The sequence below is a fragment of the Pteropus medius genome, unplaced genomic scaffold (genome assembly GCF_902729225.1).
Source record: "Pteropus medius unplaced genomic scaffold, Ma_sr-lr_union100, whole genome shotgun sequence".
Taxonomy (NCBI): domain Eukaryota; kingdom Metazoa; phylum Chordata; class Mammalia; order Chiroptera; family Pteropodidae; genus Pteropus; species Pteropus medius.
Genome location: NW_024354502.1, coordinates 29,783,122 through 29,803,317, shown reverse-complemented (window position 1 = coordinate 29,803,317; position 20,196 = coordinate 29,783,122). Strand labels below are relative to the sequence as shown.

At 35.5% G+C, this 20,196-nt stretch overlaps 1 protein-coding gene across 11 annotated transcripts in view; it reads left to right on the top strand.

The window, feature by feature from the left end:
- Positions 1 to 20,196, top strand: part of ZMAT4 (zinc finger matrin-type 4) — a 373,556-nt gene that overhangs the window by 192,246 nt on the left and 161,114 nt on the right. For 10 of the 11 annotated variants that reach the window (XR_005650851.1, XR_005650852.1, XM_039853598.1 and 7 more), the window contains one exon: positions 9,902 to 10,129. The exons of the other annotated variant lie outside the window; for it this stretch is intronic. Coding sequence is in view for 8 of the 10 variants with exons in the window: in XM_039853598.1 (XP_039709532.1) it covers positions 9,902 to 10,129 (228 nt within the window). In the remaining 2 variants the exon portion in view is untranslated. The remainder of the gene's footprint in view (positions 1 to 9,901; positions 10,130 to 20,196) is intronic. 11 annotated transcript variants of the gene reach the window in all.

Here is a 20,196-nt window from a genome sequence, read left to right as displayed (position 1 = left end):
GTGCTAATCATTGGTATCTTTATTTTGCTTTCCAGTCAACAGAGCAGATGAAATCTTACTACCTGGACCTTTCATTTTCAGTTAGTAAATCTAATATATCAAGAATGCTGATGGTCAGGGAAGGTAAGAACTAACTCTGGCATATATATGAACATTTTAGGTGATCTTTCTTCACACAAAGGGGAGGTTATTTTTAGTCAAAATAGGTCAGAAAGAAAGATGTCCATACATTTGCTTAATCCTGATGATTCGATCTTTAAGAATTTTTAAAAAAATGTTATGTTTCATCCAGAGACTAGGATGTAGAATGAGTTATACCTAGAAATTCACAGAATCTTGACTTACCGTTTTATCTGTTCCCAGTAAGATTCCATGTAACTCTAAGCCTCAGCTTCTGGTGTGTTTTAAACACTCCCCCCTCCACCACCGGGTATTTATAATGCTTACATTCTACAAACCTCCCTGAGGGGCTGTAAACAAGTCTTAACATCATGCATCTGCTCCCTTAAGCTACCGCTCTTCTAAAGGCCTACTGTTCTAAGTTTAATCCATTCCCCCTTTTCAGTAACATTGGAAAACATCTGGTCATAATCCAAATTCCATAATCCTCCATGTGTCTCAAGTGTTATTAAGTCTGCTTTCTTTCTTCTGGCTAAATTATTCCAAATCCTTTACCCATTACTCACTCATACATCTTTCGTCCTTAAGCATCTCTCTGGCTTTTATATATACTTTTTATTATTCTACAACACATTCTGTTTGCTGTAGTAATTGCAAACTTATGACTAGTTACTTGAACATTTCACTCCTAGTAGATGCAGTTTTCTGACTCACTCTTAGCAACCACTGCCTTTGTCTCATGCTCACTGCATTCCTCGTCTTTGCTAGGAGAGGTGCTGTACCGACTGGACAGGCTAATGTCAGTGTAGGACAGTGGAAAAGCATAGGGGAGGATTTAGGAGAACTGGCTTTTAGTCTTGGTTTTCTCTGGATGCTTGGCAATTAACTATTATCAAGCAGGCACTTTTAATCCTCACAGCAGTAATATGAGGTATAAAGAAATGGTCTTTAAACTACTAAGGACTGGAAATCCTTCTTGCTTTAGCATTTGATACTCTGGATTCTCTTGATCCAGGTGTTGGGAGGCACCTCACATGATGGAGCAAAGCAGCTCAAATCTGGCTGCAAGAAGTTCTAGAGTTGCTTTGAGGTTTTATAGAGCTAACTGAGGATAGCATCAAGCCTTCAGATTTAGCAATTTCTAAGTGACAGTTAATATAAAGTACTTTATTTCTAGATTAAATCCAAACAGCTACATGCAAACTATATACATAGTTAATATTCATAGATTTAAGTACAAAGTAGAGGCAATTTTCATAACTTGCAAACTGTGGATTATTAAGGCCGATGTTAGCTTTAGGGATATTTGGTTACGGTAACTCACAACTGAGGTTGAACAGATACATTAGGAGATCCCTTTTTGGGGGAGGCACGCTGGCCGAGAGTGAAGAAGAGAAGTGTAGGTGCACACATTCTACTCAGTGAATGATATCAGTACTAACTTCTCTAAAACTGCTTCTAAATTTTCAGCTTCCTCCCAGCTCTGGCTAAGAGGCCACCTTTTCTTTCTGTCTCCCTCTAAACTCAGCCTGCATTTCATCTTCCCCTGGGCTTCTGGCACTGATCACTCTTCTTGTCTTTGAATCCTCCATAAATATTCATAGGCTGTAAGAAATGGTCCGGGAAGCTGGCTCTCTAGTTGAATAGCTGTTGTTACTAGATAAGTAAATCATTCCCACCCCTGAGCATGGAGTATGGATTAGATGAAGCCAGGGAATAGTGGCAGAATGAAAAGAACAAAAGCTACTATCAGATCCCAGGTTTCAGCTCACCACCCCCTGCACAATACTGCTTGTGATCTGGGTGATGGCCTCCAGCTCACTAGTCTAAGGATGGCACCTGCTGGGGCGGGAGTAGGGGTGGCAGTGAGTCAGTGAGTCCCTGTCAGGGGGACTCCTGCCTCTTGTCTGAAGCTTATGAGAAAAGGCATTTCTAGCCATACTCAATTAGCAGGTCATCGAGTCTTACTCAAGCATCCTACAGTAGGATGATGTTATAACTCTTACTGTCCAGACAACTTAATAAATATTTATGTGCTAATAATTTAGCAACCATCTGAAAAACAATACAATTTTAAAAGAAAACTTAATATTTGTATTTCTTCCTTAAGTAACCACACTTACTAATGGATGCATTCGCCTGTTGGGTACTGCATAATTTCTCAAATCTTAGAATTAGATGGGATACTGTCACTTTCATTCCTTGTTTCTCATTGATTGGCTGGGTGGATTTGTAGGTACATGGTAGCATCCAAAATCCAGCTTCACAAGAATATGAACTTATTGAAATGACTGTAACCTCCACTGTTGAAACTGTGACTACCTTGAGCTAGTTGTTTCCATAGTGTATGACAGATGTAGCAATGCTTTCCTCAGAATTTTAAAATATCTATGGCTCTCCTGTATGATCATTGCATTATCCCACGGTGCTTCTGTGCAGAGTTTTGGAACTATGGCCAGTACCAAAGATTTTAACACTGAATTCAGAAGGAGTAAAGCATCCTAACTGAATACTGTTTGAAGACCAAATGCCATGAATGCATTACAGACAAAGCTGAGAGATATTGTGGGTTTGGTTCCAGACAGCCACAATAAAGCAATCTTTTGCTAGTGAAGGGTCTTTGCTTTCTATTTGTAAAAAACACAACATTCGTGAGGTGCCATAAAACAAAGTGCAATAAAATGAGGTATGCCTGTATACCCACAATGCAATAGCTGTTTTTAAGAGACAGAGAGGATGCTATCACATCATATTAGCAGAATGTCCTAAAGTAAACATGATTCCCTCTGTTCCACAGATACATTTCTGGAGAATCAACTGTTCTCCTCATTTTAAAAACGTTTAACACATGCTGTGGGCCAGATCCGGTCCTGGGCACCTGGGACACAAAACAGATAAAGATCCTCGTCCTTGTGAAACTTACATTCTGTCCTCCTGTTTTCAGTGAATAGAAGAATGTAGAGCAGCATAGCTTTGGGGTTTTTTGTCAAACAACGTGAGAAGGTTAGAAAAGGACTGTTAGCACCTCTAAAGGCCTAATTAATGGCTTGTTTCTAAAGATTAGGATTCTGCAGAAAACAGACATATTTAAGATATTTAGAATCTAATCAGTGACTGAGACTAGAGAAAATTCTTCTATATTAATGAAAATCAATGATCTACGAATATTGTATTAATGAAGACTGATGATATATGAATTTAGCGTGAGCGAGGAAGCAATTTCCATTAATGGACTGATTATACTTAGTTGATAACAAAATTGAGTTGGAACGATGCTTTTGTTAGGTCATCCTCATCTTTGTTTATTCTCAGGAAGTGTTTAATGGCACATTTTTTGAACATGGGATATTTTATAGTTATTTAATTTCCTTCATGGCATAGAAGAAATAGCACATTTTTTTTTTTCTATCTTGTAACCTTGGATAGCAGAAGTCACTACCAAACATATCATATAAGAAGGAAAAGAAATATTTCATTTTATCTTAATAATTAGAGCCGTTTTAAGATCTACCATGCGGTGGAAAAACAGCTTTTGCCTGTGTCTTTTGGAGAAATAAGAGATATGATAGGATCTTTTATATCATATTCTGACTGAGCCAGCTTTCTCCCAACGCATTTCCCACCCCAAATCAATTATAAATTAATAAACAGCTCACTGCAAATAAAATCTTCTGAGATTTTATTTAAGATCTGGTTGTGGCACCACAAGTCTCATAGGCAGTGTTTTCTAGACTTTGCACTGAAACAAATTAGCACGAAATGTGGCCTACATATGAGTGGTAAAATAAAAATGTTTTTCTTCTACGTCAAGGTATATATCCATGAGTATAAAGCAAATTACCCAGAATCCACAACTTAGAAATAACCATTGCTAATATTTTTATTTATAGCTTTATCTATAGTCTTTATATATAGTTTCACATGTGTGTATAATTTAATAATAAGTAATTTGGTTTATACCCTACATATAAACCATTATCTTTTAGTTTACATTCTAAAAATGTCCCGAACATTTTTCTAAAACATATTTTTGATTACCACCTGGTATTTCAGAGTATAGATATCCACAATTTGTTTGATCTAGCCTCATTTATCAACATCTGATTAGTTTTTAATCCTTTAAAGTAAGTTTAATGAGATCATTAAAGATTTAAAATTTAGCTTTCATATGTTTTTTATTAAAACATGAAAATCTCCTGAATTGACAGTATCTGAAATTCACTAGTATTTTTCTTCACTTACTCATCACATGTTTGTTGAGTATCTACCATCTACACAGGTGGCACTATCCTCTGCCAGAGATACAAAGAAAATCTATGTTTTGAGCCCCAACTGCACAGTTTGCACTAAGCTGAGGAATTTACCTGCAGAAGAGCCTGGAGTGTTTAGAGACTGAGCTGTCAATCTATACTGACAGCTGTCTCCTCAGACCAGCAGTGAATGGTCCAGTCAAATTTAACTGTCAACAGCATTTGCCAAAAAATTGATACTTGCTGAAGAATTTCTACTGTCATTAATATGATTTAGGGTAGGTAAAAAAAAGAAAATAGAAAGGCAGTCTATCAGAGGGACTGGAAATTAGAAAAACTGTTTTAGAGGCAATGCATATTTACAAATAACCCCCACTGAGAATGAGTGTCGAAGCCTAGGAAATGTGTTCTGACTTATATTTAATCTATATGTTTATTGGGCCTATTGCTCCCTGACATCATTAAAAATTAGTTGCCATTGAAATATGGTGCTGGTCTTTGAGTCAGAAGATCTGGTCTTGGCTATTTCCTTTGCTGCTTATTAATTAGGAGCCCAACACTAATTGATTTATCTCCCTAAACTATCTCAAAAGCCCCTCAAATCTTTTGTGAGAATGAACTAATTTATCCTAAAGTCTAGAAAGTGTGTGTGTGTGTGTGTGTGTGTGTGTGTGTGTGTGTGTGAGAGAGAGAGAGAGAGAGAATGAAAGAATGAGAGAGAGAATGAGAATGAAAGTCCCAAGTTCCAGTCCTTGGGGTTGAAGGACACCCTGTGGCTGTGGTCCAGAAGGCAGACAGGGATTCTCTGACTAAGGACACCTACTTGGTGATCTGACAAGTAAAGCTTTAAGACCTATTGGTAGATCCTGTCTCTTCGGTTGAAAGTGCACCTGCTCTAGGTTCCTGACCAATTATTTCCAAACTTTTTATGAATTCTGTTTCTCCATTGTGATGTTAAATCAGGACTGACCTCAGAAACTAGCATGACCAACTCATTCCAGTTTGTCCAGGACTTCTTCTGTTTTAATTCTTGAAAGATCTATGTCCTGGGACCTCTCTCAGTTCCTGGCAAACTGGTACCAGTTCAGAAGCTTGGGGTAAGGGTTTAAATACCACATAAACAAATTAGAGTAGAAGGCTTCCTGTTTGAAAGTAAAATTTCCAGAATAATGTGCATACGTGCACTCTCTGAAATGTATAGAAATAGGTCACTCCAGCAAATCGACAAAAGTTTGAAATGATACTGACATTCAAAATATCCAGCTGAATCTAAAAGGAGGAGGGAGATTGGATTGTATGTTTACACTTTGACACGTTGCCCTTCCACGATTTAGCCTTCACTCACCCTCATAATCTTGTCATTCATTTGCTAGTATTTACATTGCCTAGCAGTATAGTACCTAACTGCTCAAACCTAAATGACACAATTTAGAAGAAATAAGAAAATTCTGGTTACTAGTATACTTTATTCACTTCTCATGTGAAGAACATTCGTTCATTCATACATTCAGCAAAAGGCGTGGGATGTATACACTGTGTGTCTGCCATCATTCAAGGTGCTGGCATCATGGAGAGTTTAATTGTACACAGTGTTATATTACAGAATGAGGAAGTTTTCTGAGGATACTCTGGAAATATTTTTGTCCTTAGATCAACTGGTTATTCTTCCAGAAAGAAACAAATATAGGACAGAGACACAAATTGTTTTAGATTGCTAAAGACAACTACAAATAGCAGTTGATAACTGGATCCTTTATGAACATTATGCAAGGCATTAAAATGATAGTGCAAATTATTCCAGTGTCAGGTGATTCTTAGAAATCAAGTTTTGGGGAATGACTTGTTCAACTGTCTCAAGCATTAGAATAATGTGTTTATTTTAGTTACTCTGAACTGACTGCAGATCTGTGATCTTTTGTTCAAAATATCTATGGCTGAATTTTGAAAATCAGAAATTTTAAGATTTTTGGTATATAATGAGGTACATGCACCATATGTTGTTTCTATAGCTCTGAGACAGCACTCCATGATCAGAGATATTAATGATTCTGCTGCAGTGTGTATGTGTGTTTACTATATATAATATATATATGTTATATTATATATATTATAATTAGCCTTGAGTAAATTCAGGTCAGGTTTTGATGTGAAATAAATCATAAAGAAATTTTAATTTCAGAGATTTTTGCTTTTTTATGAATTAAAATAAGGGGTTAGGGACTTGTACTAGAGAAGACAGCAAACATAAAAATAGCAAGTTATCAAAGTATCAATATTACAATCTAATTTCCATTGTCACACACACACACAAGATTATAAGGCAGTTGTCAAGGCCTCACAGACCAGATGGGATCGAGGAGCATCCTGTAGGACAGGTGTTCAGCCATGTGGAGAAGGACAGCACAGAGCAGCAGACCAGGCTGGTGATGGCACCAGTCAGAAGTAGGTGGTACAACAGCTCGACAGCTCAATGTGTATTTGGGTTTCTGCCTGTGGAAAATGATCAGATTTGCTATCTAACTTTTATCAGATTAATGTATTACATCAGCCACTATTTTGGACAACCTTTTATATCTTGGAGAAATGAGAAAACTGATTGGGGTTTTAAGAAAATACCAAGTAATTATTATTCCTTTCTGTCTCATGGATAAAGATGTGACATTTTAGTTATTACCTACAAAAATTTTTACTCCATTTCTGTTGGATGTAATATGTGACTTTTTTGTGTGACGATCCAAGAAGACTTTATTTTATAGTCATTTCCAAATGAAATCTGGCAAGATTTAGGTCAGTGTTTCACAACATCATCTGTGCCTTAGAAACATGGGTGAGGACGGTGGTAGCAAGAAGGTGTTAAAAGCATCCTGGTTCTAATGTAATTAGTCTGAGAACAAACTAGACTTGGAGACTTTTAAGTTCTCGGTAAGTCTAATGTTCATTAAAGCTTGGAAACTACTGGTTTTGATGAATTCACTCCTGGTTTTAGTTCTGTATAAGGAAAGTGAAGTAAATATTTTGCTAATTATATTTTGCTAAATATATTTACAATTAGAGTAAAAATATACAGCATGAAATTAAAAATTAACTATATATCAATGAAAGTGTTTTGTTAAAAAGATGTTTTACACAAAAGGGTAATCTTTATCCTACTTTGTATTCATTTTATTAGAAGAACACACTTTTGCCAAAGAAGTATGATCCAAATACATGTACATATTTAGCAAAATAACTTGGAAACTATATAACTTCACTATTTGGCATCTAGTAAAAGCCATAAAAGAGAGGGCTTCTACAATGTGTTCCATCCCCACACTACCTGTTTTAAATAGATGATAACCTTGAATTTTAACCATGTGGAAACCAGAGAAATTAGAGATTTGCCAAAGGTTACACAACTCAGTGGTGTGGAGTTCAACCAAATCTTGATTTCTGACTTTGATTCTAAACTTTTTCCACTCACTTCATGCTACTGCCTTAGTTTGCCTTTAGGCGGACTATAAACTGAGTTGAGATTAGTGAAGACGGTCGGAAACAGAAGCATAAGAAAAATTAAACTTTTGAGCTGTTCAGAGGAGAGCAGCATTATTAAAAAGGAGAAACTACAATACAGACGCAGCATCAAACTACTTTTTTATGTGCAAAATAACATTAGTATCTTAATTGATGAATATTCTATTGTGCATCATTCCTGCCAGGATATGGTGTATAAAGTATCAATTGATAAATCTGACTGTGATATATTTTTTTAGGACTCGGTTAAGAGAAAAGTAAATTTTGCTTTAAGAATCAACATTCATTCAGATGGCAAAGGTTTGATATGTTTTCCATTGCCATCGGAAACAATAGGTGGCTGTAAATCCTCAGAAATTGATAATGATGAAGAAACTTTGGAAGCAAGATCCAATTTCCTTCAGAAAAGTGGATGGAACTCCTTTCACATGCAGGTCAACTGCATATTTGTAACTTTTTATTAGCATGTCTAAGTCACAGCAGAATAATACTGGGTGGCTGCGAGGATGATACAGCCCACATTTGAGCTTTATTTTCACATAGTGATTTATGACTAAATCTGGCAATGAGGCTTTTAAGAGATGTATTATTTCTCTAAGTCCCTATAGAAATAATGCCATTAATTTTCGTCTATGCTAACTAAAACTTTCCTAACTGATGAAATCTCTGGATCGAGAGGAAAAGACTTTCTCAAGGTATTGTTACATTACAGACATTTCTTGAATTAAAATGGCATTTAGCATTTTTATTCTGAAAAATAAAAGTCCACACACAAGTTATTTGAAAGCTTAGGGAATTGATTAAGTGGTTCCCTAATTTGTTCAACATCTCAGCTTTTCCTTGGAATGATCCTAATTTTCATGGTTTTCCAATTCACAGGGGCAAAGAAAAAACATAAGATACTGCTGTATGGCACTATGACTAACAGGCTATGTGAAAATTTAAATTTCCTGTTCTTCTCCAAAATATTTGACTCAAATTTTTTTTCTCCCCAAGTTAAATTAAGTCCTATATAAAATACAATGATGACAGGTCTGGGGAAAAAAATTGTTTATTAAAAAGTATGAAAAGAGTCCTTAGGGGTATCAAAAGGTACATTGGCCTTGGAAAGTAAGGTTTTGGTTTGGAGTCCTGCCTTTACCATAATTAGATATTTCACTTTCAGTAAATCATTTGACATCTCTGAAGTCCATTATGTGGGAAACAGGACTATAATCCGAGTCACACTTGTTATAAGAATGTGAGCAATTTGTATGTTGTAATGCAAAAAAGTTATTTTTTACTTTCTGTTAGTAAACTTCAGGCTAGGTTCTTTTTTCTGGACCAAAAATAAATGTGAGCTCACAATGGAATGTGTTAATTTAATAGCTGGGACTGTGCAATCTCAAAATAGTGATATATGCCTTTTTCTGTTTAGAGAAGCAACATCTGCTCTATAGTGTTTGTCTTTTGGTCTTTTTATAAAATTGTACTTTCAACATCAATTTTAGCAGATATAGTTTGAAAATAACCTATCACAATAAACAGAAGTAATAGACAATAAAATTAGCATGATTTTGTCAATTGGTACAATCCACGTCACTGAATGATCTGCTTCTATCACTTGGGTGAATCCTTTATTTACTGGTGATTTCTATTTATGGCACACAAATGTCTTATTTATTCATTCCGAGTCTTTCAAGTCACTATTGTTCAATGTTTAGTTTACATTGTGGCTTCAATATGATTAATAGACTACTCTTTTTCTCCAAAAGTTTATTTTTTAAAAAATCTTTATAAAGGATGGTTTCCTGAACTATAAGATTTAAGCATAACAAAGTGAAAACTGCTCTCAATAAATTAGAAATTTTTAGTCACATCCCAACTTCAAAAATAAAGGCTAGCAATGATTATTTTGCTGCTCTCAATAAACTCTTGGATTTCTGAGCTCTAGAATGTACATGAGATTCTTCCACCTTCAGAGATTGAGGACAAGTGTACTAACCTGGTTTGTGGTTCTCTCTGGTTGTTTGCCTTCACAGCCACCCCCCTGAGCTCACTTAAGCCTCCAAGGGTGGACGCTGCTCCAGTGGTCGCATCCCCCTATCAAAGAAGAGATTCAGATAGATACTGTGGGCTCTGTGCAGCCTGGTTTAATAATCCTCTGATGGCTCAGCAACATTATGATGGCAAGAAACACAAAAAGAATGCAGCAAGAGTTGCTTTATTAGAACAACTTGGGACAACTCTGGATATGGGGGAACTAAGAGGTAAGAGAAACTCTTCTGACTTCTGCCCCAGAACAGGGCTTTCAGAGAAGGGCTTGTATTGTCATAAATTGCATGATTATTCTTATCAATCATCTAGGCTCATCTAAAAGGAACAGAAGAAAAAGGAAATGGGCACAAAACTAGCTTAATTTTTATAATCTCCTTTGTTTCAAAGTGTTTGTTATTTCTATATTTTTATTGACTGTTTTTCAGGTCAAAACCACCCATCCATGAACCAGAATTTTTTCTTCCACTTTATCTTTCAACACCTTATCTAATAAATGCTTTTGTACACAAGCAGTATGAAAGACAATGCTGAAAAGACCAAATAGCATTGTCTTATTTTACATTTTTGTGCTTTTATGAATTCAGCCCAAATAAGCAACGCACTGATTCTGTTTAAGGGATTAAAGCATGCCCAAGCCCCTTTAAGAGAAATATCCCGGAAATTGAGGCAAGATGGTACTGTGCACCACTCCCCATACCCCATTTTGATGTATTTTCTTGAGTGATGGAAAACATGCAGCCTTCAAAGTTCATGTAAGGTTTAACAGACACTGCTGAGCAGAAACTTGGAAATCACAGGGTGAGGATCAGTCCTGTGGATTTCTCAGGAAGCCATATACCAATCTGTGGGAATTTAGAGAACATTTTACCATTAATAATCATTTAAGCATCTTTTGGTCAACTAAAAACTTTTTGATTAACTTGATGTTGGCAGTGTAGAAAATCACATAAAAATGCATTTTCTCAGAAAAATAATTTGATGAAGGGTACTATTGATACTATATGTCAGATAGTGTATGAGTTAGATAAGCTTTTATGGGCTGACCAAGGAATCATCAGTATCTGTAATGACAAAATTTACAAATCAATTTTGCAAATGCATCTTTGATTTAAAGTGGGTTCTGCATATAGAGCCTACAATTCATATTACACTAACCAGGCTGTGAAGCTCTAAGGGGGATAATTGTAGTCAGGAAATAACCTGGTACAATTCTAGACCAAATAAGTGGGACAGAGGTTCATGCTGTGTGAGTTGAGAGGAGGGACTAGTCACTTCTGATTATGTTGGCTGGGGAGGAATTCGCCAAGGAAAGGAACTTGAGTTGAAACTAGAAATGCAGGCAGCATTTCAGCAGGTCAGAAGGCGTTCCATGTGAACAGTTATATATATATATATAAAGAGACAGGAAAATTGAAGCTGTTGCTGGCAAATAAACACAAGGGATGAATCCTCTGATGTAATATATATGTAAGATTGAAGGTAATATATATGTAAGATTGGAACTTGATTAGAGTGATTTTTCCAAGATAGATGATTAAAAACTACAAATAAGAGCAAACATTAAAAACACTTTATTTTCGTCTATGTTTTCTAACTATAGAAAGACAACTTGGATCTTAATATTTTTGTGCTTTGAATAATCTCATTGCAGAAACTTTTGAATCATTGTTATTATCGCTTTTTGTTGGGGGATTTCTTATGTTCTCAGTCTATGTCTTGTAGAAAAAGTACAGGTAGTCTCTCCATAGCTAAAGGCCTAGGTATGACTCACTGTTAGTGGCAGATAACAAGTGGGCTCAGTAACTCCTTTATGGCAGGGCACTGAAGGAGAAAAATAGGGCTTTATTTATATTTTGTGCCAGATATTACGACTTATAGAAGAATTATTCCTAAGGCACATTCTTCTTGTCTATTTTGAATTATCAGTACTCCATCTTTTATGTACAACCACATCTTAATGACTTGGGCATCTGAATTCTGTAACATTTGAGCTGCTTGTCTTTCACACAGAAGACAAAAAGGGCTGCTTTTGACTTGATAACTCAGTGTTACTCTGATTCGGTAACACATGAAATGCAATTAGCGTTGAACACAATATCCTTGAAACCAACCTTTTCACCTACTCCAGGTGACATCTTGATATATATTTATTCAGGCATTAATTATCACAAAAGCTTAAGGAATAAAGCAATGATGATAACCCAGCACATTTACACACACACACACACACACACACACACACACACACACACACACGCTCCCCTATTTCTGGAATGCTTCTAATGCATGATTGAGCAATTAATAAGGGCAAAATGCTAATCAGTTAATAAAGACATATCCATAACTTTTTAAAAACTGGTGTCAGGCAGCTGGGGCATAATATGGCAGTGTCACAGGCTTTCTTTCGTAGCATTTCTTGGTTTTTTAAACACTACATCATTTACTTATTTATAATGTTTTCCTGATTATCTGTCTTTCTCCATACTCCCCTCTATAGATTGTTAGCAACTTGAAAGCAGCATCTCTGTCTGTTTTGCTCACTGGCGTGTTCAAAACACTTAGAACAGTGACAATCACATAGTAGGTACTTAATAATTACTGAATGAATGAATAAACAGAGAAAGCACAATTTAAAAATCACCTAAAATTCTACATTCTTACTGTCAATCATTTTCATTTCTGAAAAGATTTCGATTGAATAATTTTTACAGGAAATTATTTATGAATTTTTCTTCAAATTTTTAAAAAACTGTGTATTTTACATACTATAAAATGTGGAGATATTAAGTGTTATAGTTTAATGAGTTTCAACAATGCAAACACCTGTATAATCCATACCCCTATTCAGATACATAATTTCTCCATCCTGAAAAAATTCCCATCTGCCCCTTCCCAGGCAAACCTAATCTCCCATTCCAGGGAAGCATTTTTTCTTCACTATAGATTAGTTTTTTCACTATAGATTAGTTATGCCTTTTCTAAAACCTTATATAAATGGAAATAGAAAGTGTATATTTTTTGTGTGCATCTAGAGTCTCTTACATAGTGTATTGTTTTAAAAATATATCCATTTGTTGCATGTAATGCAGAATAACTTTTGCTCTTTATTACAGAGTAATATTCTATCAAAATCCCACAATTTGTCTATCTATTCTCTTAATTTTTTGGATGCTATTTAGAATAAAGCTTTCATGAACATTTTTTATTTATTTCTTTTGTCGACATATTTTACCTCTCTTAGTAAATTCCTAGGAGTAGAATTAGAGGATCATAAATTAGGTGTATTTTTAACTATATAAGAAACTGCCAAAATGTTTTTCTGTAGTTTTGCTTTCCCTGGTTTCAGTTACGTGCGGTTAACCGTGGCCCGAAAATATTAAATGGCTAATTCCAGAAATAAACAATTCATACATTTTAAATTGTGCTCTATCTTGAGTAATGTAATGAAATCTCAGGCCGGACCCCTCCATCCTGCCTGGGACGTGAATCACCCCTTGTCCGGCATCTCCACACTGTATATGCTCCCCAGCCCTCTCTGTCACTTAGTAGCCATCTCGGTTAGGAGATTGACTGCTGGGGTGTCACAGTCCTTATTTTACTTAATAATTGCCCCAAAGCCATCCACATAACTTTTATTACAGTATATCATTATAATTGTGCTATTTTATTATTAGCTATTATTGTTAATCTGTTACTGTGCCTAATTTATAAATTAATGTATAGGAAAAATCATAGCATATATAGAGTTTGGTACTATCCGTGGTTTCAGGCATCCACTGGGGGTCTTGGAACATATCCCCTGAACATCAAAGAAAATTAATTACTGTATATGAATTTCGTATTTTCACCAACATTTGTTTTTGTCAGTCTTTAAATTTTAACTACTCTTGTGAGTGTAGGAGAGTATTGCATGAGTGCAAGAGAGTAGGCTTTAGTTTGAGTTTCCATGTTTACTAACATGTCAAGTGCTTTTTAAAATGTGCTTATTGGTCATTTGTATATCTTCCTTTGAAAAGTATTTGTTCATGTCTTTTGTCTATATTTTGCAAAATTGGGTTATTTGCCTCTTTTACTATTGAGTAGTAGGTAGGTTTTCACATATTATCGTTACAAATCCTTTGTCAATTGCATGAATTCTGAATATTTTTCTCCTATTCTGTTACTTTGCTCTTCATTTTCTTAAAAAATGTCTGGTAAGCAGACATATGAATTATAGAAGTCTAATTTATCTCTTTTTTTCTTTTATTATTGTTTTTTTGTGTTCCATCTGAAAAATCTCTGTCTACATCCATGATCAAAGACATTTTTGTATGTTCTCTTCTATAAATTTTATTATTTTAGCTTTTACATCTATGATTATGATGATCACAAATTAATTTTTGTATATCATGTAAGGTAGGTGTTGAAACTCATTTTGTTTTTATATGTTTACCCAGTTGTTACAGCATATTTGTTGAAAATATTTTTTTCCTCATTAAATTGCCTTGGCACCTTTATTTAAAATCTATTGATTGTGTGTGAGTCTATTTCTATATAGTCTATTGTGTTCCATTGATTTCTTTGTCTATCTTTATGCCAGTACTACATTGTATTGATTTTTTTTAACATTACAGAAGTCTTGATATCAAGTAGTGCAATTTTTCCAGATTTTTCCTTCTTTCTAAAGATCGTTCTAAGCTCTTTGCATTTCTATATGAATTTTATAATTAGCTTACCAATCTCTACATAGAAAACTTATGGGAATATTGAACAGGATTGAATTCAATCTATAGATCAGTTTGGGGAGAATTTACTTAAATTCTTCATAATAATGAGTCTTCCAATCCATGAACATTCTGTATCTCTCTATTTATTTATGTTCCTTTAAATTCTATCAGCAATGTTCTGCAGTTTTCATTGTAAAATCGTAAACCTATTTGTAAAACTTACCCTCAAGTATTTTATGTCCTTTAACACTAGTATGTTATATTTTTTCAAAATTTCATTTATATATATTTGTTATTGATATATAGAAAATACAATTGAGTTTTGTATGTTGACCTTGAGTCATGTAAGTTACATAATTTTCTATCTATTTTTTGTATATAATTTAATAGCACAAAAATTTTGCACCTTTTATATTTTTTTGGTATTATACTATTTAGCCATTGGAAACTATAGAACTGTGTTAACATTCTTGCCTTCCTTTACTTCAAGTGGCAGATCAAATTTTTTAAAAGGAAATTATTCTTACAGAATAACAAAGAATTTTAAATGAGATTGGCTTAAATAGTTATTAATATGCATAACTTTAGTGTTATTCATCCCAGAAAACAGATGATATTTGTCTCTATATCCAAGTTGAAATTTAATGAGAAAAACAGTCACCTCTATCTGAATATGGAAGCCAATGTAGAAAACAAAGGAAGTTATTGAATTATGGAATTATAAATTCAATGGTCAGAAAGTACTTTAGAGGTTTGCTTTATAGTTTAAATTCCTCTTGTCAACATTAAACATAAATATAAGGCAATTTCTTATTCAGAAACAGTGACAGTGTACATTATGAAATTATAGCTAGGTGGAAATAGAATATTCATTTTGCAGACCTTTATCATTTATTCTTTTAAAAGTTTTAGGATTGAAAAATGCACAGTCATTTTATTATTTCAGAGGAAACTAGACTATTCTGCTGTAATTCTCATCTAAAGACACAGGCAAAAGAGGTCATTTGAAAATGTCATGATGATTCTGAGCATCATAAATTTATAGTGCGGGAAAGAACATCAAACATCATTGGATTTATGCCTCGTCTTTTTACAGAGCAGGATTCTGAAGCCCAGAAAAATGACGTGACTGTCTCCTCCTAAGTTATGGTTAGATCCAGGATCCCCAGGTGCAGATGTACCAGTTTTCAATGACTCATTATTGGCTAACTGGAACTCTGATAATTAACATTTTTGTTTTAAAACAGTTGAGTTTGGGAGCTTATATATTTCAGTATAAAACTTGCTTTTATAGTGAGTAGTATAGAATGGGCAGTTAACTCTCAGTTTTCTGGGAATAAATTCTTTCCAAAGTACATTATATACTTTTAATAAAAGAATTTTTTCACACTCATGATTCCATCTCAGTTGGGGTGAAAACAGAAATGCAAAGAAATCATATTCTCTGTTCATATGGCCTGCAACTGAGAAGCGAAGTTATGCGCAGAAAAGACATACTTTTAGAGAGGCCACTAGTACTTATTACTCCTCTATAATACAATGTCTACCTTTATTATCAGGAATGGGGATTAGTTTCTAGGGGATACTTATCTAGGACTTCAAATCATGAAAAGTAATATGTGAGTCAGAATGAGCAGCCTTTCCTCAAAAGAAGCAGAACACTGGAGTGAAAGATTTTTATGTTTCGAATTATCTCTGCTGTGAACTTTCAGGTGATTGTGGATTGGCTGCCTTATGTTTTGTTCCATTTAATCTTAGTTTGCCTTATGCTCACATCTCAGGAAGTAGATAGCTTAGTCATATCATCCAAAGACACTCCTGTTACTTCAGTTACCTAAATTACCTGAAGGGGGACTTGGGCCCTGGATCTACTCTAAGACCAATGAAAGAAAAGGCACTCTAGGTAAAAAGTGAACGATTTTCAAAGGCAACCAGTGCAACTGTTGCTGTATAACAATTACCTCAAAACTTAGTGGCTTAAAACAATAATGGACTTTTTTTTTTTATCTCCCTCGGGTTCCATGGGAGGAATTTGGGAGTGGCTTGGCAGAGTGATTCTGGCTTGAGGTTTCTTATAACATCTTATAGCCAAGTATCAGCTTGGGCCACAGTTCTATTTAAAAGTGGTTCATTCCATTCTAGAAAACAGATTAATGGTTGCCAGCGTTGGGGTTGGGGGAAAGGGGCTGACTACAATGGGGCAATAAAAGTGAATTCGAAGGGTGATAAAACTTGTCTGTATCTTGATATGGTGGTGGCCGTGTGCCTGTATGTGTGTGTTTGTTAAAATCTTTTCTTTGTGTATAATTATACACAAAGAAGAGAGTAATATGTAAAATGAAAAAGCCAAGAAAAAAAAAAAAAAAGAAGAAAATGTGGCTCACTCACAAGACTGTCTGTTGGCAGGAGGCCTGTTTTTCTCCTTATAGGCCTCACCCAGGGGTTTTGAATGTGCTTGAGTTGTGGTGGCTGGCTTCTCACAGAGCAAGCCATCCAAGAAAGCATCAGGTAGAAGCTATCCTTTTTATGATGCTTGAAGGTCACCAGCATCACTTCCATCATATTCTATTAGCTAGAAGTCAATACCAGTCTGTATTAAGGGAGTGGTAAGGAATTAAACTCTGCCTTTGAAGACAAGATTATAGAGAATATGAGGACATTTAAAAAATACTACGATCGGTCAGAATGCAGGTGGACAACTAACCTGTGTGGCAAACACTATGCTATTAGACCCTTTGTAGACTTTGGAGTGAAAAGCATCTCATTCACAGAAAGAATTAACATGTGATAACCCAAGTTAAAGATCACATTAAAAAAAAAAACTTAACAAATTTATGCTTATTCTAAAAGAACCAAGCACACAAAAATATAGTTTCTTTGAGGTCCTGTGCCCAAGACCAGGTCTTGGCCTGATGTCGTGCCTTGGGTTGGCAGAGATGGGACTTACTTTTCCATCTGAAGGTTGCTTGAGAATCACCACATGAGTTTTAAACAATCCTTTCTTCATCCAACAACCATAGTCATTTTGTACTTGGCCACCTCAATATGCTTGAGGTATTTTAAAGGTTTTAGAACCAAATTAATTGGTGTTATCGGCTTGATTGTGATTTCTGAATCTCCATGTGAGATGATAGAAGCATAAGTTCTGATCATCTGACCTAAGGTCAAATTTTTAGAAACAAAAAGCTTATTATATGTTATTTTTTATTTCCTCTGTCACTCATGTATTCATTGATTTTTTTATTCATTCCGCTAATATTGAACTTCTACTGGGCATACTACAGTGAATAAGAGGTGAAGGTTCCTGTCTTGAGGAGATAGAAGATAAACAAGCAAAATGTTTTAAACCTGTGGCAAATGCTAACAGAAAAGAAGTGGAGTGATATGATAATAATGAGATGGGAGGTAGGTTCCTTTAAATGGGATGGTCCATCACAGCCTTTCAGAGAAGCTGCTGTTTTGAACTGTGACCTGAAGGATAGGAAGGATCCAGGCAAGAAGCACCTGCTCATTCCAAGCAGAGCTACTATCAAGTACAAAAGGCCCTTTATGAGGAACTTAGCACATTTGAGGCCTAATGGCAGGCAGAGTGCTTGAAGCTAATGAGGGGGTGAAAAGTAATACTGGGATTATATAAGGTCACATTGTGTACATCCTAATAGGTTATTATAAGGAATTTTGATTTATTCTAAGTGCACATAGGTGTTTACATCTCATATTACTTGTGAATCCAAATGTTCCACATTTTTTCTATTAAAGAGCTTGGTTTATTTCCATCTTAGGTCACCTGCTCTTCCCTCTGTCCAAGAAAGAGACCTGCTCCTGCCATTTCTATGAAGGCATCTATTGCCTACTTCCTTTGTTCAAGGCTACATTTCTCAAACTACTAGCAGATTTTTAGGGTAGCAAAATTTTCTGGTAAGAGGTCCATCATTCATCACGGTTTTCAGAGCCAAAACAAAACAAAACTCTGGAGTTACTTTAGTATTGAAGGTCAGGAACAACTGACCTAGGTCTTTTTAACAGTGTTGGCAATGAGGGTGGGTGGGTGAGTTGGAGAACAGAATTTCTCGACAGTCATTGAGTTGAGGTGGAAACCAAGCTCAGGAACAGCATGTTTGCTCGTGTAGAAGAGCAGGGGTGTTTAAAGAAAATGCCTTAGATGCATTCAGGCAGTTAGGGGCAGTTTGTTCATGGGAAAACAAACCTTACAAGTATCCACTGAAGTCTGCATTTGAGAACAGAGGATTCTGGCCACTGACTGAGCCTTGTCTAACTGGGCAAATAAAAGAGCCAGACAGCTCAGGTGACAGTGGAAGTGGAGATGTGGAACTCCACATCTGAAATCAGAAGAGCCAGGCGAGCCTTGAAGGACAACTAGAAGATAATCCAGATCAGATAGCCGAGTAGGATAAAGTTACAGGCTGAAGACAGAGCCTATGAAAAGGTCTGGGGGCAAGGGACAGCAGGGCCCTTTGAAGAGCTGTGCGGTGTAGCTGGAGCTTAATGACAGGGTTGAGATAAATGGGAGTAACTGGAGCAATAAAGAGTCAGATCATGGTGGGAGATGAATACATCCACTTATAGGGAGTGATTTACAGATTTTTGGCAGGATAATTACATATTGATATTTTTGTTTTTGAAAGAAGTCTCTACAGACAGAATTATGGACACTGGATTAGAAGGGAAACAGATGTGAGGTAGGATGATTTATTGGAAAGCTATTAATTTAATCCAGTGAGAAATTTTGCCTACTTGAACTAAAAAAGATAGTAGCAGTGGGGATATAAGTAAAGGGAAGAAGGTGAGAAAAAAATTGGACGTGAATTCAAAGAATTAGGTGGACATTTGGTCCTCCAGAGCCATTTGATAGCTGCTTCTTCCATGTAGAGGAAGGGCTTGCCTATGATTTCCTCTTAACTTTCCATGGTACATACCCAGATACTGGCAGAACCTTCCTCTGAAGTATGAATCCCAGTGCTGGGCGTTTGGTCTTGGTCTAGTCAAAGTTCCTTGTGGGAAGGGTCCATGTCTTATTTTTTTTTTTTTTATCACCCACAGTATCCCCAAAAGTATATTGTTGATAGAAGGTCTTGAATGGATGCCCAGTAATCTGAATGGTCTCATTCCTTTTAACCAACTTAAAGACCACTCTCCACATTCTCTAATTTTTATGATGTAGTCGGAATTATAGATCTCAAACAGATGATTGAATATTTGCCAGCACTGGATACTTGATAAGAAATTACTATGTCAAGTAAGGTGTATTTTTCCCTATCCCATAACCTTCCTCCCCTTTGGCAACCATCAGCTTGTAAGCAAGCTGTATTTTTATTACATTTAATTACTTAAAACAAAAGCATTAGTTCATTCCATATACTGATATTTTCAATCTCTGAAAGCTGTATGTATTTTATCTAGTTAAGAATCAGCAGAAAATAAGACCTTTAAGCAGTTATGATAATTATAGAACACAATTCTAAATTGAATGGTAGGGGAAGAGGTGCCAGAAGAAAATGCTCAGCTTAGATTACACCTGGTTATTTTTGCATTATTATTTTTAATGTGTTTTG